Here is a 26,732-nt window from a genome sequence, read left to right on the forward strand (position 1 = left end):
GAACTTCCAGTTCATATCTTCTATTATATATTTTCATAGCTTCTCATTCTTTTCCTTGATAACACTTACCACAATTGTAAGTAACTAATGAATTGTTTAATGCTATTCTTCTGATAGCTGGTGAATTCCCTGTTGATTGAGACTGTGATCTTATTCAGCACTATATCCTGAATGCCTAGAAGAGTGTACAGCACTTAGACACTCAGTGAGTATTCGTTGAAGAAATGATTTAGATAGAAAGCCAAGCTGGAGCCTGATTGGGGAAGGTCTACAGTTACGATGTTTAGATGTCTGTAATTATGCCTATAATTATATGGTTGACCAGTTTAGATTTGTTTTGCATTAATTTATTAGTTATACATTATTCATTCAATAAGTGATTTTTGGTCACTGTGCTAGTCTGTCCTTGTGGAGCTTACATTCTAGCTTACATTCTAGAGGAGAGAAGGATAATTCATATATATATATATATATATATATATATATATAAAATGTATGTGTTTGTGTATGCTCAGTTTGTCCACCTCTTTGGAATCTAAGGAACCAAAGCCCCCTCATCTCCTCTATTTTTGGAATTTTTCCAGGCAAGAACACTGGAGTGGGTTGCCATTTCTGTCTCCAGGGGATCTTCCCAACCCAGGGATCAAACCCACGTCTCTTGCATCTCCTTCATTGGTAGGCACTAGCCTCAGCTGGTAAAGAATCTGCCTGCAATGCACGAGACCTCAGTTTGATTCCTGGGTCAGGAAGATCTACTGGAGAAGGGATAGGCTACCCACTCCAATATTCTTGGGTTTCCCTGGTGGCTCAGCTGGTAAAGAATCTGCCTGCAATGCAGGAAACCTCAGTTCGATTCCTGGGTCAGGAAGATCCACTGGAGAAGGGATAGGCTACCCACTCCAGTATTCTTGGGCTTCCCTGGTGGCTCAGCTGGTAAAGAATCTGCCTGCGATATGGGAGACCTGGGTTGGGAAGATCCACTGGGGAAGGGATTGGCTATGCACTCCAGTATTCTGGCCTGGAGAATTCCAAAGGCTGTATAGTCCATGGGGTCACAAAGAGTCAGACATGACTGAGTGACTTTCACTTTTCACTTTCTTTACCACTAGCACCACCTGGGAAGCCCTATATATAAATAATGTATAATTATATATGTTGTATATCTTATATTTTAAATATAAATACTATATATAATGCCCTATGGTGAATAAGTGCTATGAAGTAAAATAAGGGCAATATAGATTTATGGGTTGGGGTGATGTGATCAGATTTATGAAAGATAAATCTAGCACTAATGTGTAAGGTCAGTTTGAAAGGGAAAACCCTAGAATGAGAGCGACTATGTAGGGGATTAGTGGCATAGTTTAGGAAAGAGGTGGTAAGGATTCAAATTAGGCCACTGAAAGCAGAAAACAGGGATACATTTTTAAAGTATTTTGGGGATAGAACTGGTATTATGGAGGTTGGTTAACAATTGGATATGCATATAAGAAGGAAAGAGTAGAAGTTAGTAGAGGTTTTTAGCTTACATGATTGAAGATGGTGATATTATTAACTGATATAGGAAACACATAAGGAAATCCTAAGGGCTTTTTTTTTTTTTCTTATTATTTATTTATTTATGTTCTTTTTAGGAAATGCTGGTTTGATGGAGGGGAGAGTATAGATCTATAATAACTATGCCAGATTTGCCTTGCCATCAGTATCCCAGTTGGGAAATGTTCAATTTGGAAATATAATTTAGGGGAAAGATCAAGTTTAAAGATTCAGCTTGAGAATCATTCACTTAAATTCATAGTTGAATGGATGATGCTGGTGAGGGAATTTGCAGGTAAGAAGAAAATAAGGCCACAAGTAATGACTTTTCCATGGGTTGTTTGTCAGCTCTGAGAGGATGATTAAGAGGTTAAGCTGTGCTTTTGACAACTTTGAAGGGCTGAGAAGGCAGGATTTGGTGTAAGGGTATCTGGGACCTATGAAGGGGGAGGTTACCTTGCTTCCCTTGCATTGTGTTAGGGCTTATACTACCAGAGCTACATCTTAGTAGCAGGGGTCCATTGGAAGTGTACATAGACCCTCATGGAGCCTGTAATTCTGTTTCGGAATACCTCAGTCCTTGACTTGGATTGCTAGTCCTCATCAGTGCCTGGACAAGCAAGTATAATTTTTTTGTGGAGAAAGATAGCACCATTCTAGACTTCAAGTTGTTTCTATAAACAAAACAAGTACAACATTGGGGACACAATCGGGGGGAAAAAAAACACACATAGAAGAAGACATAACAATATATATTGAAACCAGCAGAAATAACAGACAATAGAAATGGATCCAAAGAACTTTAGAAAATAAAAGGATCTGATATGGAGTGTAAAATACTATGCTTTATATATTTAGCACAGTAAGCAAAATGGAGAATTTTGTCAGAGAGCTGGAAACCATAAAAAACATTGTATGGAAGTTTTAGAAACAAAAATAAAGTAACCAAAATTAAGAATTCAGTGTATGGATTTTAAAGCAGGTTAAACATAGCTGAAGAGAGAATTAGTGAACTGGAAGATGGGTCATAAGAAAATAACCATGCTGAAGAATGGAGAGACAATAGGATAGAAAATCAGGAGAAAGCATAAGGGACACTGGAGGTATAGTAAGAAGTCTAACATAAAAGTCATTTCAGTCCCAGAAGCAAACATAATAGTGTGTCAGAAGCAATATTTGAAATGTAAAGGCTTCTAACTTTCCAAAACTGATGAAAGACTCTAAGCCCTAGATTTACCAAAAGGTACAATTCCAAAAGAAGATAGATAAATAGGAATCCACACTGAACACAGTGAAAACAAAAGCCACCAGTGGGAAAAATAAGAGTGACTTCAAAGGCATAGCTATTAGGCTGACTGCTGATTTCTTAATGAAAACAATAAAGCCATAATACTGTAGAATGATAAAAAGATGAAATAAATGTCAGCCTAGAATTCTGTATCTGCCAAAAATGATCTTTCATAGTAGAGGTGAAATGAAGACATTCTCGGTAAAAAATTGAGAGAATTTGTCCCATTTTCTCTCTAAAGGAAGCACAAAAAATATGGCAGAAGTAAAAATATTTCATATAAAAGGCAGAAGATACAGGAAGGAGTGGAAAGCAAAGAAAAGTGTAAATGTGTATGTGAGTCTAAATAAATATTGAGTGTTTAAAATAATAATAATATCTTATTTGTTTATAATACATATAGAATTAAAATACACAGTAATAATGCCTTTTAAGTTATCTAATGCTCTTACATTTTTTGCAAAAGATGGTAAGAATACCAATTAACATAAAAGTACCAGTTAATGTTAGACTTTGATAGTTAAGAATGTATAATCTCTAGGGAATCACCTAAAGAATACTAAAGGAGTGTATAACTTCCAAATAAAGAAGGAAATGTAGAATAATTTTTGAAAATAAGCAGTCTAAAAGAAGGCAAGAAAGGGTTAAAAAAAGAACCCAGTAAGTGGGACAAATAGGGAGTGCTCAGTAAGATGATTTAAACCCAGATATTTCAGTAGTTACATTAAACACAAATGAAATCTAATTGGCAAATATTGTTGAATAAGATATAAAAATAAAAGCTAATTTCTTATATTCTCTAAGAGATATATCTAAAGTATAATGACACAGAAAGAATGAAAATAACAGTGTGGGGGAAAAAACACAACATGCAAACAATAACCAAAAGAAAGTTGGCATTTCTTTATTAATATTGGATAAAGAATGCTTCAAGACAAAAAATGTTACTGCAGATAAAGAGACACTAAATATTAATGACACAGCACTTCTATATTTGTATGTACTTAATAACAAAGCTCAAAAAACAAAAATCAAAAACTAACTGAATGATAATGAAAACACAACTATCAACATTCATGGGATAGGAATTCCCTAGTGGTCCAGTGGTTAGAACTCCACACTTTAACTGCCAAGGGCCCTTGTTCAGTCTGATGGGAGAACTAAGATCCCACAAGCCATGCAGCATAGCTGCCCCACCTTCCCATCCTCCTAAACAGGGGAGATTCTCAAATACTGGTATAAATAGTTTCCTTTTCTCCCTCCTGACTTCCTAAAGTTAGATATTTAGCCCATTGCCCATACACCAGATTCTCTACCAAACCTGTGTTGTTACTTGTGTTGCATTTAGGCAATGATACTATTCTTTTGGGCTTCCCTGGTGGCCCAGTGGTAAAGAATCTGCCTACCAATGCAGGAGACGCAGGTTTGATTTCTGGGTTGGAAAGGTCCCTTGGAAAAGGAAATGGCAACCCACTCCAGTATTCTTGCCTGGGAAAGTCGCATGGACAGAGAAGCCTGGTGGGCTACAGTCCATTGGGTTGCAAAAGCATCAAGCACGACTTAGCAACTAAAAAACAACAACAACTTTTCTTTCATATCACTTGTTTTGAGAAATTGGGAAGGTACAGAAACAGACTTCACCCTACCATTATTAAGTAGCAGTGTGACATTAAGCAAATTGTTTAACCTGAAGTTCCTGTTTTGTGACTCGTAAAATTAGGATTGTGATAGTTTCCTCAGAAGTTTGAGGGCTAAATGAGATCATACATGTTGACTGCCGAATACAGGGCCTGGTGTGCGGTGAATGCTCCTTAAATGCTCATTTGTCATCTATTCAACCAGGGTTTTCTTTCCAGGTAGGTTGTATATGTAGAACCTCATAAAGTTCCCAAAAGAAAGAGGGAAAAGATGCCCTGGCCACTGGCAAACTAGTTGCTAGAAGCCCTCAGCTTCTAGGTTTTCACAGGCTTCATGGAGATGAGAGCTAGAGTGGGCACGGGGTGGGGAGTTGGAGGTCAAGTGAGGTTGTGTCTATTCTTAGTCTCTGAATAGATCTACCCTAAGTGTATTCTTTACTCTAAAAATGCACGTGGTTCATTTTTAATGAGAATTAATTATGTATGTTGAAAGGGTAGGCTATCTTTTGAGGATAAGTATTTATATTTTACACAAATTCAATGAAATTTTCTGGATTTAAAAAAAAAAAAAATCCAGAAAATACATACTGGGGTGTGTATTATTTGGTAGGGAGAGGCATTTGAATAAATACTGGTTCCCATGAAACAAAAGGCTCAACTATCAGATTTCTTACATAGGACACAGAATACATTTTGATGTTTTTAATTACAGAAATTAGATTATAATTATGACCAATTCACATTGTTGTATGGCAGAAACCAACACACTATAGGGAAATTTTCCACCAATTAAAAATAAACAAAATTAAAAAAAAAATGAATTAGATTTACATGAAAGTTATCTGGACAGAAATACGGTCCACTGTTGTGTAAAAATGGTCTTGAGTTTTAATTCTGGAATGCTGATGTGTTGCCTTGGGAGACGGCCCTGCCTCTCATTGTGGCTGATGGGAGTCAGTTTCATAGCTGTGATGTCAGTGCTTCAAAAGTCTGTCACAGAAGGACTTCCCTGGTCGTCCAGTGGTTAAGACTTTGCCTTCCAGTGCAGGGCGCCCAGGTTTGATCCCTAGTCCTGGAGCTAAGATCCCACATGCCTTGAAGCCAAAAAATCAAAACAAAAACCAGAAGCAATATTGTAACAAATTCAAAAAGACTTTTTTAAAATGGCCCACATCTAAAAAGAAAAAAACTCTTTAAGAACAAACAAACCAAAAAAAATCCAAAATCTGTCAAAGGGTCTTTCAATGGAGGCTGTAAGTGAAAGTCGCTCAGTTGTGTCCGACCTTTGCAACCCCATGGACTATACAGTCCATGGAATTCTCCAGGCCAGAATACTGGAGTGGGGAGCCATTCCCTTCTCCAGGGGATCTTCCCAACCTAGGGATCAAATCCAGGTCTCCTACATTGCAGGTAGTTTCTTTACCATCTGAGCCACCAGAAAAGCCCAAGAATACTGGAATAAGTAAGGTATCCCTTCTCCAGTGGATCATCCCAACCCAGGGTCTCTCTTGCGTTGCAGGCAGATTCTTTACCAGCTGAGTTACCAGGGAATCCCATGGAGGCTATAGAGGAACCTATCAATTGTACACCTTCCTGATACATTTTTTATTTTTTAATGAAAGAAATAATTTTAAAGGAATCTTTAACTGAAAACATTGTCTGTGGTAATTTAGAACCACCCCTCAGCGTGTGTTTTAGAGAGATGAACGGTGTCATCTGTTCTTCATGAACTGTGGCCGTGAGGCTGACGTTTTATATACTTTTGCAGATGCGCCTCTCTGTGAATGTCATGAGCAGTTACCAGTCTATCATGCACTGAGTAGAAAGGGCAGAGCCAAACTGTAAGGGTGTCAGTACGTTATGGCAATAAAATTTTTCACAGCCTCAAATGAAAAAATACAGTACTTGACAAGTGCATCTGTTTTAAATTATTTCAGATACTATGGATACATAATTTCTGTTTGTTCAGTTCTCCCATTAGAAGTGAATTGTGTTTCCAAAAGCTGGTTTTCAAGTCAGTTGTTCAGAGTTTGGAACTTACTTTCTAAAAAGAAAATGAAATGGTCTGGATTCTTGGGCTAGCTCACATTTTAACCGTAAAGGAAATGAAATATTTTACACTGAAAAAGTAGGCTGAAAATTTGAGAGAAAAAATTATTTCTCTCATTAAAAAAATTAAAAATGTGTCAGGTAGATGTACAATTGAATAGGTTCCTCTATAGCCTCCATGGGATTCCCTGCTTTGGTACCCCTAACCACTTAATACAATAGAAAATAAAAATTGAAAGAATTCTTTTTGTTTTATGAAGAATATTAAGGAAAAGCAAGTCTTATTACACGAGGTATAGTGGGAAAAGCACAGGAAAAGCTGTGGCCCTCAGGCAAGCTAGATAAACTCTCTGACTTCAGTTTTCACATCAGTTAAACTGGGTCTTTGTGGTACTACATGATATAATAATGTAAAATTCCTGGTAAAATGACTGGCTTTAAATGAGCTCTCCATAAATGGCTGCTGTTAAAATATAGGTACAGGTAGGATCCAAACCCAGGTTTCCTACAAATTCCAGGTCCACTGTCTTGTCCGGCGAGCGGCTGTGTTGGGACAGCAGCAACGGAGGGACCGGGAGGCCAGGGTAGAGCTGTCAGTTTGTGTGGAACCACGCCCTACAGACATGGCGGACAGGAGCTCTTGGTCAGATGTCACCTTCCTGGGAGAAGGCTTATCATGCTTAGGTGTACAAGGGAGCAGCCCCTTTCCCCTTCGCTCACTGCTCCCTAGTCCCCACTGCCAGGACCCTGCCAGTACTGGGGGCAGAGACAGGGTCTCTCAGAATCCAGAACTCTCCAGAAAGGGTGACCTGACCTTGTGACGAGAGGAAGTGTGACCTGCAGAGGGTTTTTTGTTGTTGCTCTTGTTGCTTGCTTGTTTTAAGAACAGGAAGAGCTAACACTTCCCTGGTGCCTAGCACATCCCAAGCGCGATCCTGTGCCTTTTAACATATTATCTCATTTAGTGTTCAAGGCATCGTTACCCCATCTTGTAGACCAGGAAAGGAGAACTTAGATGATGTGACTGCACGAAGGTGACACAGCTAGGAAATTACAGAGCAGGGATTCACGTGCAGGTCTGTCGGCTCTCAGGTGCCCTCTGGGTTCTCAAGGGAATGCACACGTGTGGTCATCTACAGTGTGTCCAGGCTTTCTGTCTTTTTATAAACTTTACTGGTTGTGTGCCCTTGGGAAGGAGAGGAATGGAACGAGATTTAGTTTATTAACACCATTAACTTTAAAAATTGAACAGGATCTGGCTTCCATCCCTCATTTCAAATCGAACCACATAATGGGGATGAAAACATATTGATTAGAGAGAAACTATTTATTACAGGTAAAATTGTTTACAGTGTAAATAAGCTACATGTTCCATTATACACGACTTGGCCTTTCAACATTTCATAATCTGTTGCATTTAATTAGGCACAGTACATAAAGTATGCATCACAAGTAAACATTGGAAACACAATGGCAAATTTTTTTAATATCTGTGCTTCATAAATTTTCAGTTTGCTAATCTCAGTAATTATGTTTTGGTGTCAGCTGCTTTTTCCAAACAAGTGCTGATTCTTTCCCTTAAGTCTTTAAGGAAGCCAAACTGAGGATGAACTCTAAAGTTCTGCACTTCTCCCTATTGAAGATTAAGTCATTAAGTAATATTTTTTCTCTTTTATTTAACATTGTTATTAAAATGGTAAATAAATGGAGTGATAGAATTTGAAATATAAGGTACAATTAATGCTAATTAATAAATTGGCTTTCAGTGACTATAGAGACATTTTAGATGGTCTAGCTTTTTACATTTTTCTTAAAGGCAAAGCAATCTGGGGAACTTTAGTGGTTTGAGAATTACAAAGTATCTGATTTTAATTATTTCAAGAATTCTCAGACCTGCCAACCCCATCCTTCAGATAGAATACAGAAATGGGATTGTTGAGTCCTGTAGCTGTGTGAGCCAGCACAGTGCCTGGCAGTTACACTTTTCAGGATTATTAAATGACTTCTAAGTGACTTTTTTTAAAAAAAGAAGATTGGTTACAGTTTTCATTGAAAAGTGCATATTTTTTGAAAGTCTTTTTTTCTAATGGAAAAAAAAAAAAACAACCCCAGAAATTACTCATCTGAAATCAATTTGGATATTTGAAAACACATAGAAAAACACAAAATTAGAATTTACTTGTAAACCCATTCCAAACGGTAAAAGATGCGTGTCCTAGTGCTTTTTGTATGCATACATGTATGTGTATGTTTGCATGTACACACCTATGTATGTCTATGTGTATTTTTACCCCACCTCAAATTCTTATTGTCTATGAGAAGGAAGAAAAAGCCCTTTCCTCCTCTTTACAATACATTGTGAATAGTAACCCCATGTCAATAAATATTTATCTTCAACATGTTTAATCAGTGATCATATTCCATTATACAGATGTGCTATAAATTAATATCTCCTCTCTTTTTACTATTTTAAGTAAGACTGTAACAAATCTCTTTCATAAGTATCTCTAAATATTTACTCAAGATAAATTCTAAGTAATGCTGAATCCAAGCATATGTCTATCCATATTTGCTGGCTTACTTTACAGAAAGGCTATGCTAAATAATAAGTAAAATGTGTCTACTGCTCTCAGTTTATTTCTTTAAATGTTTTTGATTTCCTGATGCTAACAAATTTGTTCTTTGTTGAGCTCTGAAAGGTCACTGTGACACATCTAAGTGACTGCCTGAGTGAGCCTTGTTTTTACAGCTCAAGGTCTTCCCTGGATGCATCCTGTCCAAGGGACTTCCACATGTCCTCACACAGAGAAATTAATGCATCCGTGGGGCTTTCCTGGTGGTCCTGTGGTTGGGACTCCAGGCTTCCACTGTTGGGAATATGGGTTCTCTCCCTGGTTGAGGAACTAGGATCTCGCATACTGCACCGTGCAGCTGAAAAATAAACTGACTAAGTAAGATAAATAAATAAAAGAAGTTAATGCAAACAGAGTGTGCCTGCTCACTTGAGGCAGCAGTCTTAAATGCGGGTGCACATGCTTCACAGAGTAGGTGAAAGTTTTCCAGAGGGTACAAGGGCATGCATGGTTTTAAAAGGGTTTCACTGGTCAGCTTTCCTTTGTGTGTGTGTATATATATGTGTGTGTATATGTATGTATATATAAATGTATATATACATGCTGCTGCTGCTGCTAAGTTGCTTCAGTTGTGTCTGACTCTGTGTGACTCCATAGACGGCAGCTCACCAGGCTCCTCCGTCCCTGGGACTCTCCAGGCAAGAACACTGGAGTGGATTGCCCTTTCCTTCTCCAAAGCATGAAAGTGAAAAGTGAAAGTGAAGTTGCTCAGTTGTGTCTGACTCTTAGTGACCCCATGGACTGTAGCCCACCAGGCTCCTCTGTCCATGGGATTTTCCAGGCAAGAGTACTGGAGGTGGGTGCCATTGCCTTCTCCAGTATATATACATACTCCTTCCTAAAACCCACCTGCCTCAGAAAGCTACCAGGGTGGAAGTTCATGTGGTTGTCCTTTTTCCTCTTCCCCTTTCCACCTGTTCTTTTCCCACTTTATGAAATAGGTACTCCCACTCATTGCCCCAAAGTGTGAGACCCTTTCTGGTGCTCAGCAAAGGGTTGTGTGAAATATTGGTGATAACCAAACCTCCTTCAGTCAGCACTTTATAATCCAGCACCCTAAGGTGCCCCGTTAGCACAGTAGGTAGCGTGTCAGTCTCATATAATCCAGCACCCTTCTGCTTAATACATGTGTTGATTCTGAATTGAAAAATGTGTTCAAAGTATTCAGTGGTTTACAAATAAGTTAGTGAATCAGAATTTAACCAATGTTCCCCTCTGAAGAACTCTGACTTCGTAAGGGGGAGTTTCAATGCTGATAAAGATAGAATTTTTAACAATAAAGTGTTTTTTTTTCAGCTATTAAAAAAATAAATGAACGTGTGATAAAACCTTACTTTTGATGGTCAAAGTAAGTATTATTTATCAAAATAAGTATTTGTATTGCTTTGATTAATTTTAGATTCAGTGTACTGATAGCTTAATCCAGAACATGTTAAGAGCCTTATAATTACAGGAAATAAAAAAGAGTTTAAAATTTTCAATTTCCATATATTACTTGTAAAACATAAAAGTATATTGCATTAGTATAATATGGGAGGGAAATGAAATGGAAATACAGTTCCAAAAACAAAAGAGAACACAAAAATTTTGACTATTAAAGAAAAACAAGTTTATATGTTTTTAAAATGGATGGTGGGTATCAATTTGCTATTTATATTTGGTTGGATGCATTTTAAAGAACAGTGTTACAGTTTTATTTTAAAATGTCAACATTTATGGCATACTAAAATAACATTGTTTATAACTGTAAGCTCATAATGAAAAATTGTAGATGCCAACTTAAAAAATGTACAAAGGAGAAAAAAAATGTATGAGCAAGTACCTGATTTTTCACCCTTTTTTTAGGCAGTATTCCAAGAAAAGGTGTGCAGACTACTAATATGGGATAGGCGCCTAGACAAAAGGCTGCCTCACCTGGCTACAGGTGGTCTCACAGGAACTGTTTCCTGCAATCTCAGTCTCCCTTCCACTTAGTGAGCCCTGGGGTGGTGTGGGTGATGAGAGCACCAGCAGAGATCCTCTTCAGGCTTTCCCTGGTCTGGAGCACTCTCTCCTCTCCTGTTTCTTAGCCAGAGGCTGCTGGTCCGTCAGGTGCTTCACCCTGGTACCCATGGCTTCTCCCTCTCTCTCGGCTCCCTTGTTCTCCACAATGAAAGTATTCCTCACTTGTTAGACCTCACTTCTTCCAGAAACACTCCTTGCAGAAACACTCCTTGATTTCCCTTTCCTCTTTTCCTTTAGAATGGTGTCTCCTTCCCCTTTCATTATAAAAGAGATGTTAAGAAATTAAGGGAAAGGGGAGTCAAGTCAGAAAGTAGAAAAAGTCTCTGGGATCTTGGAGAGGTCCAGGTAGATGGAGGCAGCTTATATTTTTGGCTTCTTTGTTTGAACAGGGCTTCTAGAGGTTTGTACCTCTGAAATATGGAGTCTCAGTAGAAATACTATTGAATTGAATTGAAGCTGAAGTCCAGTTCAAATTTCACCTTACCTTTGAATTCTCCTTTGATTTCCCAGACCTGCTGGGGCTTATCTTCCTCCAGATTCCTTGTGCATTTAGAGTCTGTTCTCTGTAGTTTAGTGTGTTATCATCACCATCATGCAATTTTTGTTAATTATTTGAATATGCAGCATTGTTTTTATGACCAGATTGTAAGTTCTAGGCAAGTAGAAGTTCCTGTTTATTTTTTTGTCTCCCCGTGGCACCTAGTACAGCACTGACTGTAACACATATTCAATCAATACACCACAGTTAATTGTGAAAAAGGGGGGAAACTGATGGGGAGTTATGGGGTTGAAATCTGGATTTGTCATGCTTCACTATATGATTTAGGGCCATTTGTGTATAGTCTGCATCTCTTGATTCTTCATTGATAAAACATGGGTGACAGTGATAATTAATAGTATTAGGTAATCACTATGGGCCCAAACCATTAATGTACCTAACATTTCTCTGAGAAATATATTACACTTCTTATTATTGTTCTCATTGTATATGAGAGGAATACTAAAATAATCTGTCCAGGGCCACTCATAGTAAATAACAGTGTGGATTTGAAACCAGACCAAGTCCCAAGTATTTATTCAACATGTGATACTGCCCACATCTGATGTATCTACCTCAGAGTTAAAGATTCTAAGTGAATCTTAGAATTACCATTCAAGATTAATCTTAAATCTTTAAAGATTCTAAGTGAGTAGAAGGCACTGGGTATATTTTTGAAAAAAAGTTAAAAAGTGATACAAAAGTTGAATTTAGTTACTGTATTTGGAAAGCATTTTTACTTTTCTCCCCAGCTTTATTGAGGTATAACTGAAACATAACACTGTTCAAAGTGTGCAGCAGATTGATACAATACATTTAAAAATTGCAAAATAATTACTGCACAGTGTTAGCTACACCACCTCCATCCCATGACATAGTTACCATTTGTTTTTCCTGGTGAGAACACTTAAGATATACTCTCTTAGCAGCATTCAAGTATGTGATACAGTATTATTAGCTATACTCAATCCCTGGTAACTTCCACTCTACTGTTTCTTTGAGTTTGTCTTTTTTAGATTCCACATTTAAAAACATTTTAATTTTTTCCAGTTCGTAGGTTATCTTTTCATTTATGGTTTCCTTTGCTGTACAAAAGCTTATAAGTTTGATTAAATCCCATTTGTTTATTTTTTGCTTTTCTTTTTATTGCCCTAGGAGACTAACCTAGGAAAACATTGGTACAATTTATGTCAGAGAATGCTTTTCTTATGTTCTCTTTTAGGAGTCTGAGGGTATCATGTCTTATATTTAAATTTTCAAGTCATTTGAGTCTCTTTTTGTATCTGATGTAAGGATGTGTTCTGATTTCACTGATTTACATGTGGCTGTCCAACTTTCCCAACAACACTTGCTGAAGAGACTGTCTTCTCCCCGTTATGTGTTCTTGCGTCCTTGGTCAAAGATTAATTGTCCATAGGTGTGTGGGTTTATTTCTGGGCTTTCTGTTCTGTTTCATTGATCCATATGTCTGTTTTTGTGCCAGTACCATGCTGTTTTGATTACCGTAGCTTTGTAGTATTATCTGAAGTCTGAGAGGGGTATGCCTCCTGCTTTGTTCTTTTTTCTGTGATTTGCTTTGGCAATTCTATGCCTTTTATCGTACCATGTAAATTTTCAAATTATTTGTTCTAGTTCTGTGAAAAATGTCATGGGTAATTTGATAGGAATCACATTAAATCTATAGATTGTTTGGGTAGTTTGGCCATTTTAACAATATTAATTCTTCCAATCTGAGAGCATGGAATATCTTTCCATCTTTGAGTCATCCTCAGTTTATTTTATTAATGTTTGTGGTTCTTAGCATATAAATCTTTTACCTCCTTTGTCAGGTTTACTCCTAAATATTTTTTGATGTGATTTAAAAGGGATTGTTTGTTTACAGTCCGTTTCTAATGTTTCCTTTTTAGTGTATGATATGACCAACAAAGCCTTAATTTCCAAAATATACAAACAGCTCATACAACTCATAACCAAAAAAAAAACAACCCAATAAAAAAAATGGGCAAAAGACCTAAACAGACATTTCTCCAAAGAAGACATACAGATGGCCAATAGGCACATGAAAGGAGGCTCATCGTTTCTCATTATTAGAGACATGCCAATCAAAACTATAAAGAGGTACCACCTCACACTGCTCAGAATGACCATGATTAAAAAGCTTATAAATAACAGATGTTGGAGAAGGTGTGGAAAAAAGAGAATCCTCTTACACCATTGGTGGGAATGTAAATTGGTGTAGCCACTATGGAAAACAGTATTGAGGTTCCTCAAAAAACTAAAAATAGAGTTACCATATGACCTAGCAATCCCTTTTCTAGGCATGTACCCAGACACAGCTGTAATTCAAAAAGATACATGCACCCTTAGGTTTATGGCCTCACTATTTACAATCACTAAGACATGGAAACAAACTAGATGTCCATCAACAGATGAATGGATAAAGAAGATGTGGTGTGTGTGGTGGTGCACAGATTGAAATATTACTCAGCTATAAGAAAGAATGAAATAATGCCATATGCAGGAACATGGATGGGTCTAGAGATAATCATACTAAGCGAAGTAAGTCAAAGACAAATACCATATGATATCACTTATATGTGGAGTCTAAAATATGACACAAATGAACATATCTAAGAAACAGAAACATGCTCAGAGATGAAGAGAACAGACTTGTGGTTGTCAAGGGGGAGGAAGGATTGGGGAAAGAAGGATTGAGAGTTTGGGATTAGAAGATGCAAACTAGTATATATAAACAACAAGGTCCTGCTGTATAGTACAGGGAAGTATATTCAGTATTCTGTGTTAAACCATCATAGAAATGAACATGAACAAATATATATGTGGCTTCCCAGGTGGCGCCAGTGGTAAAGAACCCGCCTGCCAGTGCAGCTGGACATAAGAGACTCCAATTCGATCCCTCAGTCAGGAAGATCCCCTGGAGGAGGGCACAGCAACCCACTCCAGTATTCTTGCCTGGAGACTCCCATGGACAGAGGAGCCTGGTGGGCTACAGTCCATGGGTCACAGAGTCGGACATGACTGAAGCAACTTAGTACACACACAACTGTATAACTGAATCACTTTGCTATTCAGCAGAAATTAACACTAAACCAACTATACTTAGATAAAACATTTTTTAAAAAGGAAAACATTTTACTTTTTAAAGGCAGTTGGCAGTCCAGGTGAATAGAGTCTGGGGAATGCATGGCTATAGTAAATGAGAGGGAACAGAAGCTTTTCCAGTCACTTGTTGGCCTTGCAGAAGGGCTCCAGAAAATAAACACTCTGAAAAATGCTCACTACTCATTCCCCTGATTGCCAAAGGCATTCAGCCTGGGAGCTGGTAGTGATGAACATCAGTAGGAGGAGGAGAGTACTTGTGTTTTTATTCTCATATTTAATTGATCTTAAAATTTTGCCCAGCCCTTTACCTTCTGCACAGTCCCGAGTCATGAATCCTTGATATGTGGCTCAAAAGAGAAGCACGGGACAAAATATTCCTTTTCTCTCCACCAGTTTCCTGCCCGTGTTTCTATTCTGGGACCAATGTACAGACCATTGGTCAAAGACAGAGTAAGCTCTGCTCTCCTTCGAGCACGTGTGTACAGCCTGACTCCACTGTGAGCCCCATGTAGGAGGGGCCTGCATGTGCTCTGTAGCTTTTGGTGCTTCCTACTGCTGACTTTTGCAACTAATTGTATCCATCTGTTTTTAAAAGGTGAAAAAGAACTCCTGAATTTAGGTGTCTTTAAAAGGTGAAAAAAAAAACTCCTGAATTTAGGTGTTGATTTCTACATTAATTACACTGATCCCAGTTGCAGCAGTGTGGTCTTAATAGCTGATAGCTGCAATACCCAAATCTGTGATATCAGAATGTGACGTGCATATTTTAATTTGAGAAATAGTTTAACATTTTTAGATATTCATTTAGATGTGGTTATGCAGGTTAAACATAACGTATGATCACTGCTTCTTTCATTGCTTCCCATTAAACCTTGCTTGTTAGTTTAACCTCTAGGTAATCCCATCAAACAATTGATGTCAAGGAAACACTGCCCACAGTAGCTTCGGATGAGTGGCCATTAATTTTAATTGCCATGATATTAAAGATTAAGAAGTATTGGGACTAGCAGAATAGAAACGATCTGATGTCAAGCAAATCCACTTGCTAAAGCTTCCCCAGGCTGCTGGTGATATTAAAATTTTACTATGAGAATTAAATAAACCTTTATTAGTGATGACTGTTGTTTGATTGGTCCAGGGGTATGCATAAACACAGGATTCTTACATATCTGGAGATGAGACCTTCAATGGTATGGAGATTCCTCAATTATGAAACTGTTAATAAAGCTGTAATCTGATTTTCCTGGCTAGGTTTCATTAATGTATTATAGCTTCTCTGATTGTCAAGGTAATATTAACTACAAAGTGTGGAATCCAACAGAGAATTGTTTAGAAGAAGAGAATTCTAAAATGGGCCTTTGTTGCTAAATTCAGAGTTGGGGAATTTTCATTAATTATGCTTAAGAAATGCCAAATTCCCTCTCAGCCAGGAATATCTCCCTTTCCACTATATATTCAATATTTAACTCTTTCAAAGGCCTGACAGTCTTAATCAGACAAGCTAGAGTGATGTTGTATATTGAAGGGAGTTTTTGTATGGCAGCTCTCTAGGTCTGCCTTCTGAGCTGAGGACGTGCTTGTGAAAGGTAGGGTAGGCTTGTGAATGTAAGGGCTATGAGAACTTGCTTTAACAAGCATAACCAGAACAAATACCACCAGAGTTGTTTTCAATCTTAATTCAGAACCTTTATTTTTAGAGACATAATTCTGGTATGGGAATGAATCTCATAATCACTGAGGCCGCCTTCTCCTGGTGCAAAAATCCCTCCCAGAGCATCTGCGTCCATCCTCCTGGAGGCCTGGGCCCCAGGTTAGCATCACATCGGCCGTCTCCCTCTCCCCTGGCCTCCACTGTGAGTCAGTGGCCAAATTCTGCCTATTTGTCTTCCCTGACCTCTGCCCTTTCCACAGCTCCTGTTCCGCCTCATCACCTGTGTACCTACCTACCTAACTCTGCCACCCAGTAGCATGCCCTACACTATTGTGCCAAGCACCTGCCCCAAGCATACGGGGCTGAAAGAAGGCAGAGTGAAGTTGGGTCCCTCAGGTCTGTTTGAGAGCCTAATATTGTGACAGCCTAGATACTGGGACTAAGGCCCGTACGTGGAATTGGAAGGGAACCAGATCTTAGTTCTGAGTAAAGAACTGTGTATCCATTGGAGCTGCCTACAGTGGAGTCAGATTCGAAGTGAGTACCACGTCACTGGTGGTGGAGATGCCATGACACAAATAGAAAATAGAGAAGGAGGTGCAGGTTTAATGAACACCCAAGTTCCAACTGAGATCTGTTGAGCTGCAGGTTGTGGCAGAACATTTATAAGAAAATGTCTTAAAAATCATGAACTGAAATTCTTCATAGAAGTTAGGGATAGAGGTGGAAGTCTGGTTCACAGAGACCATAGTTGAAATTGTTAATAGAGATAAGATTGCTTAAGGAGAAAGAAGAGAGCTAAGAGCTTGAGTCTTGGAGAAAGTGTGTATGTGCGCGCACACACACACACACACACACCATAGTGTATCAGGGAAGGAGAAGCAGAAGCATAATGTCACAGGTGATAATTACAAGTGTCAGATGCTGCTGAGTGGTAAAACAAGTTGAGAGAGAGAAGGTCATTAGATTTGGAACAGGTGTGAGGCCTGTGTGATGACAATCAACCACCTAGCCCTTGAGATTGTTAAGATGCTACTTGAGAAAATGTGTGCAAAAGGCTATGTGTAATGCTTGGTGCAAAGGAGATGCTTGTTATGTTAAATAATTACTATTACCACCACTGTTTGAAGAAAAGAAGGGACACATAATCCTTCCTTGCTGGTGAGGGACACGACAGTGGAACAGAAATGGCTAGGAAGGCCTGATCTGCAGCATATTTGCTTCCTGACGAGTTTTGGCTTGTTTCTGTATGAACCTGCACTCATGGTAACTGCGCAGGTCTTCAGCGAATGTGCTGGCGTGTGTGCACGCACATATGTGCGCACAGTGACCCCCCAGGATAGGACTGCGTGCGGGCAGCAGCAGGCCAACATTGTCTTCCTCGTGTGGCTCCCTTGCCAGGGCTCCAGCTTTCCCTGGAAGGATGAGCACCATGGTTTGAAGAATGAGAGGTCTATTTCCAAAGCAATTAAAGGCTTGGCAGAGATGGTCAACCAGCATGCCCACTGGTATAAATTGGGTTGGAGGGCTCATATCACTCACTCCTTATCCTTTTCTCAGGGTCCCTAAATAGCTATTCAGGATGAAACTGTGACCCACTCTGCCTGATACCACTGCAGCATGCTCTTTTGAAAGATGATTAAGAAATTATTAAAAAAGTATTTTTAAACTGTTACTTTAACAAGAGAGAGGTCAGAGCCTTTTACATAGCAAAGTGGGTACCTATTCATACATTGCTGTGTGGGTTTTAGCTTCTTCTTTATATAGCTCAGCTCCCAGGTGCCTGAACACTCAGTGTAACTATAAGCAGTGCATCTTGGGCTGAAGTTTTGTTGTCAGTGAAGTGTGATGAAATCTGCCTGTTGCCAAGATCCTCCTAAGAAATCTCTTCCATTTGTGCTGGTTGACATCATAAGTAGTTTGCAAGAGAAATAAGTATATTCCACCTGATGAAATCAGCTGCTGATTCTGTATTTGCATTTGACCTTATTGAATTGCTTGAGTTTTCACGTTGTGACCTTCTCACATGTTAACTGGCAGAACTTGAGCAGCCATCTTGGCAGACGTACAGTATCTTCTAAGGCAGGAGACAAAGGGGTTTTTCATCCATTATTAATTGATGTTACTCTCTTCAGCAGACCAAACATGATTCTACTGTACAGCTGCCAAAATTGTTCCAGACCCCAAAAGAACAAGTCATTCTTTCACAAGTGTTTCTTATTATTTACCTAACTTAACAAACGTTTCCTTTCATTTTTCAGCTCCTTTGGGGACGGGGGGAGGACTAATCATTTATATATGAATTGGTATACACCAACTGAATATTTGTGATGAACAACACTTCCAGCCATTTTAGTAACTCCAAGAAATGGTCTTATTCCAAGAGTGTTGAGAGGTTTGCCAAAAGAGTGAGTGAGCCTCAGCACCATTCTTTATCCCCGAAATGTGATCACAGGCTAGAATCAAGTGTCTCCCAAGGTCTCCCCCAGGGGTCCTACAGTTAGTATCGGAAATTTGATTTTTGTTTGTTTCCTCCTTTGACCCTTGCTTCCCCTTACTCACGTCCCTGTGATTTATAGGTATCCAACTGGTTTGGCAACAAACGAATCAGGTACAAGAAGAATATTGGCAAGTTTCAGGAAGAAGCCAACCTCTATGCTGCAAAGACAGCCGTGACAGCCGCGCACGCAGTGGCCGCAGCCGTGCAGAACAACCAGACCAACTCGCCCACCACGCCGAATTCTGGTGCGTATGGGTGCTCACTCCCTCCTCGGCTCAGGAAGCCTGAGGCCACACAGCCCCACCTCATGGGCCAGGACATAAGAACCATACTGAGGATACAGTGGACTCATAAAGATTTCTATTAAAATGCAGGCTTCTTCCTCGAATCAGTGAATGAGTGGTTGACCAGAGGGCCTGTAAACCCACTGTTCACAGTGAGTGCCACTCACTACCAGGAGAACCTGGAACTTTCACACTTAGAAGTGGTTTTTAATTCAGCAGTGAGGCCCAGTGCTATCCCTAATGATTATTTTAACTATATTGTTCCATGTGCCATTTTAAAATCCGTAGTGGTCTGTCAAAGAACGACTGAAATAGCAGAAGTGGAAGATTGACCTGTTGCTGTGAGTAATGAGGCTGGAATGCTGGGGTTAGTACCACAGTGCTTTCTCCCTGATGTGGCTGCTGACTCGAGTCTGCGGTCCTTCTATCTCCTCAGCACCTGTGCTGACTTGGTAGGCTCAGCACGTGGTTAGCTGATCAGGACGTGGTTAGCTGTGAGAGATATGGTAGTTAGTACATGGATGCAGTATCTTGGCTCCTTATACAATACATTTTGGCCAAATTTTTTGTGGCATGTTTGATGGAATTGGAAACATTAAAATTACAGGGAACTTGAGTAGCAACGAAAGATGTGCAGCTAGCCCAAACAGATGGGCTTGAGAAGCAATTCAAGGGGCTTTTCTAAGGAGATAATTTAAATATAATCTTTAAAAATTCAGAAAGGGAGGGTTTTTTGTTTGTTTTGATGTCTTCTTTTTCCCTCCATCCCACCCCACCCACCCCCACGTTCTTTTTAATGGAACGTGGAAACTGATGAAAGTTAGGCAGAGTGGATGGCTAAGAAAGAGCTTCAGGGACTTTCTGGAGGGCTAGTGGTTAAGACTCTGCCCTTCCACTCCAAGGGGCATGGGTCAATCCCTGGTTGGGGAACTAAGATCCCACATGCTGCTTGGCATGGCCAAGTAAATAATAAATACCTTTTTAAAATAAAAATAAATAATAAAAAGTCTGGAGGAATTTTTTTTTTTAAAGCTTCAGAAAAATGTTTCTTCTCTGGGTAATTGTCCACCATGACAGCTAATGATGGTGAAGAGCTCGCTTAATGACAAGTCCTGGAGATAAATGAAAACAAGGGGATAGTTCCAAGCCAGCTGCTGGGTGTTTCTCTGTTTTGATTCTTCCTTTGTTTCATAGTTGGGTTTCCCCATCACTAAGACTTTTCTAGATGCAAAATTCACTCCTTGCAGTTATTCTCCATCCTCTTAGATCTAGAAATGCTTTATGTTGTACACAACCTTTCCCTTCTTTACCTCTTCTCCTTTCCCTGCCTCTGGGTCTTTGAGGATTATGTGTGTAGCTCTCTGTTATTCAGCTACTTAACTCTTTCCTTTCCAGGTTCTTCTGGTTCTTTTAACCTCCCAAATTCTGGGGACATGTTCATGAACATGCAGAGTCTGAATGGGGATTCTTACCAAGGGTCCCAAGTCGGAGCCAATGTGCAATCACAGGTAGGAGAAATGCCCCAGCTGGGGCCTTTCTAGCAGGGTAGGGTTTGGGCTCAAAACTCCTTCCTCTCGCCCCACAGAAGTGGTCTGCACATTGTGCAGAGCCTGTGCTGGGTGCTTCCAGATGTGACCCATCTGCCCCACCGTTTAATTGAATGAGAAGTCAAGTGAACAGTGACTTTGGATGATTCAAACTTGATACACTTTGTGAATGCATTCGGCTCTGGCTTGAGCTCATGGAGAGGGGTTGGGTGCATCTAACTTCTGTAACAAAATAGAACAGAAAAATTGTGTGTGCCAGTGTGTGTATGGTTCTAAAACATATTACTCTGTTTCATTTCTGTATTTTTTTTAAAGTCAGAATACAGAAACCTGAGTTCTTAAAGTATATTCCAGGTTCAGCTGTTTTTCTAATCCTCTTAATGGAAAGCAACTACTTGTTGTTATGCATATTTCGGGGTGTGTGTGTGTGTGTGTGTGTGAGAGAGAGAGAGAGCCAGTATATATATTTATAAGTAGTTTTCACCCACAGCCACGCACATTTGGTTGGTGTACATGAAAAGTTTGCATTGCCATGAAGCTGTTATTGTTTAGCTGGCATGAAAAACAGATGTATGAGTTTAAATATGCAAGGAATTGTTGAAATTCTGCCAGTCACATTTGATTGATAAATTTGTCTCTCATTCAAGATGCTAAACCCTCGTGGCACACATAATTCAAATAGTTTCCTTTTGTAAGTGATGATGTTTTAATAGTTTGGGGATGATGAATTTTGTTTTGTCTGACTTCTAGGTGGATACCCTCCGTCATGTTATCAATCAGACGGGAGGCTACAGTGATGGCCTTGGAGGAAATTCACTGTACAGTCCACATAATTTAAATGTGAGTACTCTGGGGAGCAAGATTTGAAGAGCTGTAGGAACAGTGTCAGGTAAATAGTGACTAATAAATAAATTAATGGCCATTTGACTTGGCTTCTCATCTTTCTGGCAAGTGGGGGAAGGCAACAGCTTTACTGTACTTTTATGAACCTAAACACTGATGTTACCTTCATACCATTAGAAGTCCTTGCAGAGGCCCAGGGTGGCTGGCCTTCTGTCATCAATAGAGACTTAAGCATTAGCCCACTAAGGTGCCATCTTCTACCGGCCGTGCTGTGTTCCCGGGAGATGGTGAAAACAGGTCATTTATTTTAGACTCGAGCAGTAGGAAAAATTCCCAAACACAGCTCAGGTGAAGGGGATGAGGGCCCCAAACATATTGACACACCAAGCTAAACAAAGACTCCTGTTCTTAAGAGCAACTTGCTACATTGTCAGTGTCCTCAGGAACATGCTCAGCCTTTTTAATGGCCTCTCAGTTATCAGGTATGGAGGGAATAATTTAAACTTTTGTAACCAATTAACCAAAACTTTACTTTTCCCTCCCACCCTGACATGGATTGAAAATAGCAAACAGAGCACCTGAAAGGCAGTCGATGGGGGTGGGAGAGGGGGAGACTGGGTCCCCAGGGTAGAGACAGAATCTAGGGTTTCAGACTAGGGAGGAAATGAGCTGCCCAACACACAGAGTCAGAAAGAAAACAGATAAAACTCTCCCCTCTTAGGGCCTAGCTTGCTCTGAGAGTAAATATTAATGATTTTAAAAGTGATTGAGGATGTTCAATTGTAAAAGGAAAAAAGGACCATTAAATACTCAAATCTTTTACATTGGAAATGTCAAATCTTTCTTTTTAGGTTTATAAATAACTCATAATAACCCACAACAAACCATATAAAAAGCCTTTTAGTTGCATTTCTCCTTTTTCATTTAAGTGTTTTGAAATGCTTCAGAGAATGTGCGATATCCTTATCAACATGATAAAATATGAAACTGTGATTGCCTGCAGCATTTTACAGACATGAATTCCATCTTCGCTGATGAGGCTTGATAAGGCGCTGTTGTATAATACAGTGCATAATCTCAAACCACCAGAGTAAGGATTAATTTATTTTGAAAAAAAGAATGCTTGCTGACAACCTCTCCTCCAGCTGCCACGCTGGGTAAAAATATTGTACATTTGTTGTTTATAAATTTGGATAAAAGAGGAATGATGTTTACTTCAGATGGAATATCTTTAGACTTGTGTCTGCGTGAGAGTTTTACTTTTTCTAAGTAGATTTTCATACCTGAGGGGTGAGAGCAGCTTACCTTTGAGATAGAAAAGAGGATTTCTTTGCGTACACACACACACACACACGTGCTTGTCAGCATCCAACCTACACAGTTGAGGCTCTGAAGATAGACCGCCATAGCTTTATTTATTTATCTTCCTAACCTGGATTGAATGCACCTCCAGCGTGGAAAACCCTTTTCCCTTTGACTCTGGTCAGCTCTATGAGGTAGTTTGGTTCTTCTCTTTACCCTCTCCTCGCCATTTCTCTGTGGACCTACGGGGAGGAAAGGTGCTTTACATGCAGGACCCTGCATTTAACCTGAAGACTTAGAGGCTCCCTATGAACAACATGTGGGGCGAAGGAGAAATTCCCAGCCCAGGGCTGGGTGAGGAATCTAGACAGAGTTCTTAGTCAGCCTAGCGGCACAGGCCTAGAAAGAAGACGTTTTGGGTGGACTCAAGAAACAAGTTGCAGGTGGATATGAGCGAGGCAGGTGGATGTGAGGGAGGCAGGAGGAGGCCCCCCCGCCCCGCACCCTCACTGGTACGGGGGCTCCGGGTCTCGGGGCCGTGCAGCAGGAGGCCGGGCTGTGCCGCAGGCTCTGGGTGTCAGCCAGCTCCCCTCACCGTCTCTCCAGAAAGGCCCGCCCCGTCACTTCCACTCAGTGTTCCCCAGCTCACCAGTCCAGCACCTCCCTCTTCTTGACTGACATAAAAATATGTAGCGACAAGCTGTCTGCCACAGCAGAAATCTGATCAGACATTGATTTCAGCAATTGCCTCTATAGGCCGAGACATAAGGCAAATTTGTTTCTGAGCACTGTTACTGCCAGTGCAGGTCTGAGGCAGGAAGGGCCGGCAGCCTGTGAGGAGTGCTAGCAACAGCCCGAGCAGGAGCCCCACTTACAGATAATTGGAATCCGGATTTGAATAGTGTGTGTGCCTCCACAGTTCATGCATTTTCATTCTACACAATCCTATTTGGAAGGAATTTCTGGCCTTCATTTTCCAAGGGTTATAGGAGCTGGCTGTCAGGCATGTATAGAAAAAGGTCGGGGGGACTTCTTCTCTATGGAAACGAGGATTAAGCTGGGTTGAGGTTTCTACTTTGTGGAGCTCAAGGTCTTGCCAAAGCATTGCATTGAGCTTCTCCACTGCTCCTTTCTTACAAGATTTTTTTTTTTTGAGTCACTTGATTTTTACCAGCAAATCAAAGACCGAGTGAGGTGCCAGCTCCAGACCAGCTGAAGCCCTCCTTCAGCGTGCTGACTTATTGCCAAGTCTTTACTTGGTAGGATGGATTTGTTTTACATGCATTTAATCCCACTTTAACACATGCTTCAAACTCCTGCCAAAGTGGGTTTAGAAAATACATTTTGCTAATGCATCTTTGCTCTCATGTTGTCATCAGGGTATTTTCAGTCGGGGAGTAGAATTAATATGGAGACGTGCACCGATGAACTGTGCTTCCCTTTCAGGCTAATGGAGGCTGGCAGGACGCAACAACTCCATCTTCTGTGACTTCTCCTACTGAAGGCCCAGGAAGTGTGCACTCCGATACCTCTAACTAATCTCCGGCAACACTTTTCCCTGAGCTGACATGCCTTGATCCGTGCATTCAGAGCAATAGGAGGAAAAGGAAAGCGCTTTTTGTAGCCCACCATCTACAGCTTTACTGTAAAACCTTGTCTTATTAGAGAACTTGGTAAATCTGTTTTTTAAGGAATCATAATCATTTGTATTTATACTTAAAAAATACACAATGTTAAAAAAGCACTTTATCCAATTAGGCCAAGGTTTAACATTGTTGACAGTCCTGTAGCTATTTTATCATAATTTATTATCAATATTTTACATGAATGGTTTCTCACTTGCCAATTACTTGGCCTTAAGGGTAAAAAAGTACCATATATGCTAAACCTCAATCGTTAAAGCAGATACAAAGACTCACCTCACCTAAATTGAACTTCTTGCATATTTCCATCACAGACTTGGATTGTCCTTCTTTCATATCACTAATGGAGTTGGAATAAAGGAGCTGTTTGGCTAACTGTTAATGATGGTTGTGTTTAAGAATCTTCCTCGTCACACTTGTGTTTCGATTTCTTATGTTATAATTAGATCAGAGACCGGTAGCATCTTTTCTCTCTCTGAAAGCACCAGTGCCCAGAGTCTGCTCGGTAATGACATTATGGATCCAGATTGTTTTGAGAGATGAAGATCCTTGCTGCTGATACAGGTGACCACGAGATCCGTCTGGGGGTTTTACGGTGTGCGCTGGGTGCTGCACAGACTTGTCAAGGTTTGCTACGTCCTCGGGCATCCACACAAAGGCCCTGCTCTCTGGAGTGTTGTATATAGTGTAGCAAAAGAGTATTTATACATCTCACCAATCAAAACACAGCTTTATTACCTCATGCGAACTCATACGAACCAATAGAATTTCAACATGTTCTGTAGCTTAGAGTGCTCACTTACTACCTCTGAACAATACTCACGCTGTAGTTTGTCTCTTTCTTATCTTTTTGCATCTTGTAATTAACTCTTTGTTTCTCTTCATAAAATGTAATGTACATTGTAATCTTTTAAAAGAAAAATCAGGGTTGCATTCGCAACTTTTAAAAAACTGAGAGTGGAAACATTGGGTCTTAAATTAACACAGGATCAGTAAAACTGTTGTAAATACTGAGAAGCATTTTGAATGTTCTTCATCTTGTTACTAATCCATGCAAAAAAGAAAAAGAAAAAAAAAAGCGATGACTAATTGTGATGCATTCAGATTTCAGTATTCAGTACTGTATATTTCACCCTGTGTAATAGGGCCCCCTCTCCTTTCTCTCTTTTTGTATTGTATGCGATTCTGAAACTGATTGAGTCATGAAAATAATTTGTGGCGGTGATTCTAATGTATTAAAAACGTTTCGTGTTCCTTTCTAACTGGATTACGCCCTGGATTGAAAAAGTCTTCCTCGTGGTAGTTATATGTAGTTTCAAACATGAATAAACTTTTTGCTTTCATGATTAAATGTTGATGCAAGTTTCTTACCCCACCACGTGAGTCAGTCTGTGCAGGCAGAGGAGAAAACCCATCTAGAAGCCGACCTGAGCATGTAAATGCTTAACCTGTCAGAGAGAGGGACTTGAGGTGAATCCAGATGGGGCTGGAGTAGCTAACCACACTCTGCAGGCTCTAGGTCGGCTGCCAGACCACTGTGAGGTGTCCTCGCTTGATATTTATGCTCTAAGAATACCACGAGGAAAATACCATCCTCGTTTCACAGATGAGGAAACTGTAGTTCATAAAAGTTAAGCAGATCCCACCAAGTCAAAGGCCTAGGCCAACAAGGGCTGTGCTTAGAACCCAGGTCTGTGTGTATTCTTGTAGCTCGCTCTTTCCTGACCTAATGATGCATCTGGCACCTACCTGCTGGATGCAAAGACCTGTTTGGTAATTGTTTTTAATATTTATTTTTATTTATTTGGCTTCATGGGGTCTTGGGGCACATTGTAAATTTCTTTCTTTCTTTTTTTTTTTTTGTTGCACAAGGACTCTCAAATTGTGATGCATTAGCTCAGTTGCTCCATGGCATATAGGAGCTTAGTTCCCTGCTGCTGCTGCTGCTGCTGCTGCTGCTGCTAAGTCACTTCAGTCATGTCCAACTCTGCAACCGCATAGACGGCCCACCAGGCTCCTCTGTCCCTGGGATTCCCCATGCAAGAATACTGGAATGGGTTGCCATTTCCTTCTCCAATGCATGCCTGCATGCTAAGTTGCTTCAGTCATGTCCGACTCTGACCCCATGAATAGCAGCTCACCAAGGCTCCTCTG

General features: G+C 39.9%; 1 protein-coding gene across 5 annotated transcripts in view; it reads left to right on the top strand.

Annotated features, from left to right (window-relative positions):
* PBX3 (PBX homeobox 3) overlaps positions 1-25,929 on the top strand; it is a 234,396-nt gene extending 208,467 nt beyond the window's left edge. For 3 of the 5 annotated variants that reach the window (XM_025261681.2, XM_025261683.3, XM_025261682.2), the window contains exons 6-9: positions 19,039-19,204; positions 20,639-20,751; positions 21,541-21,630; positions 24,382-25,929. In XM_025261681.2, the coding sequence (XP_025117466.1) occupies positions 19,039-19,204; positions 20,639-20,751; positions 21,541-21,630; positions 24,382-24,474 (462 nt within the window). In that variant the 3' untranslated portion in view covers positions 24,475-25,929. Of the gene's footprint in view, positions 1-19,038; positions 19,205-19,531; positions 20,613-20,638; positions 20,752-21,540; positions 21,631-24,381 lie in introns of those variants that run through there. The other 2 variants (XM_025261684.2, XM_025261686.3) reach the window with 2 other exon arrangements.
* Positions 25,930-26,732: the final 803 nt, after the last annotated feature.

The sequence above is a fragment of the Bubalus bubalis genome, chromosome 12 (assembly GCF_019923935.1).
Source record: "Bubalus bubalis isolate 160015118507 breed Murrah chromosome 12, NDDB_SH_1, whole genome shotgun sequence".
In the NCBI taxonomy this organism is placed as follows: domain Eukaryota; kingdom Metazoa; phylum Chordata; class Mammalia; order Artiodactyla; family Bovidae; genus Bubalus; species Bubalus bubalis.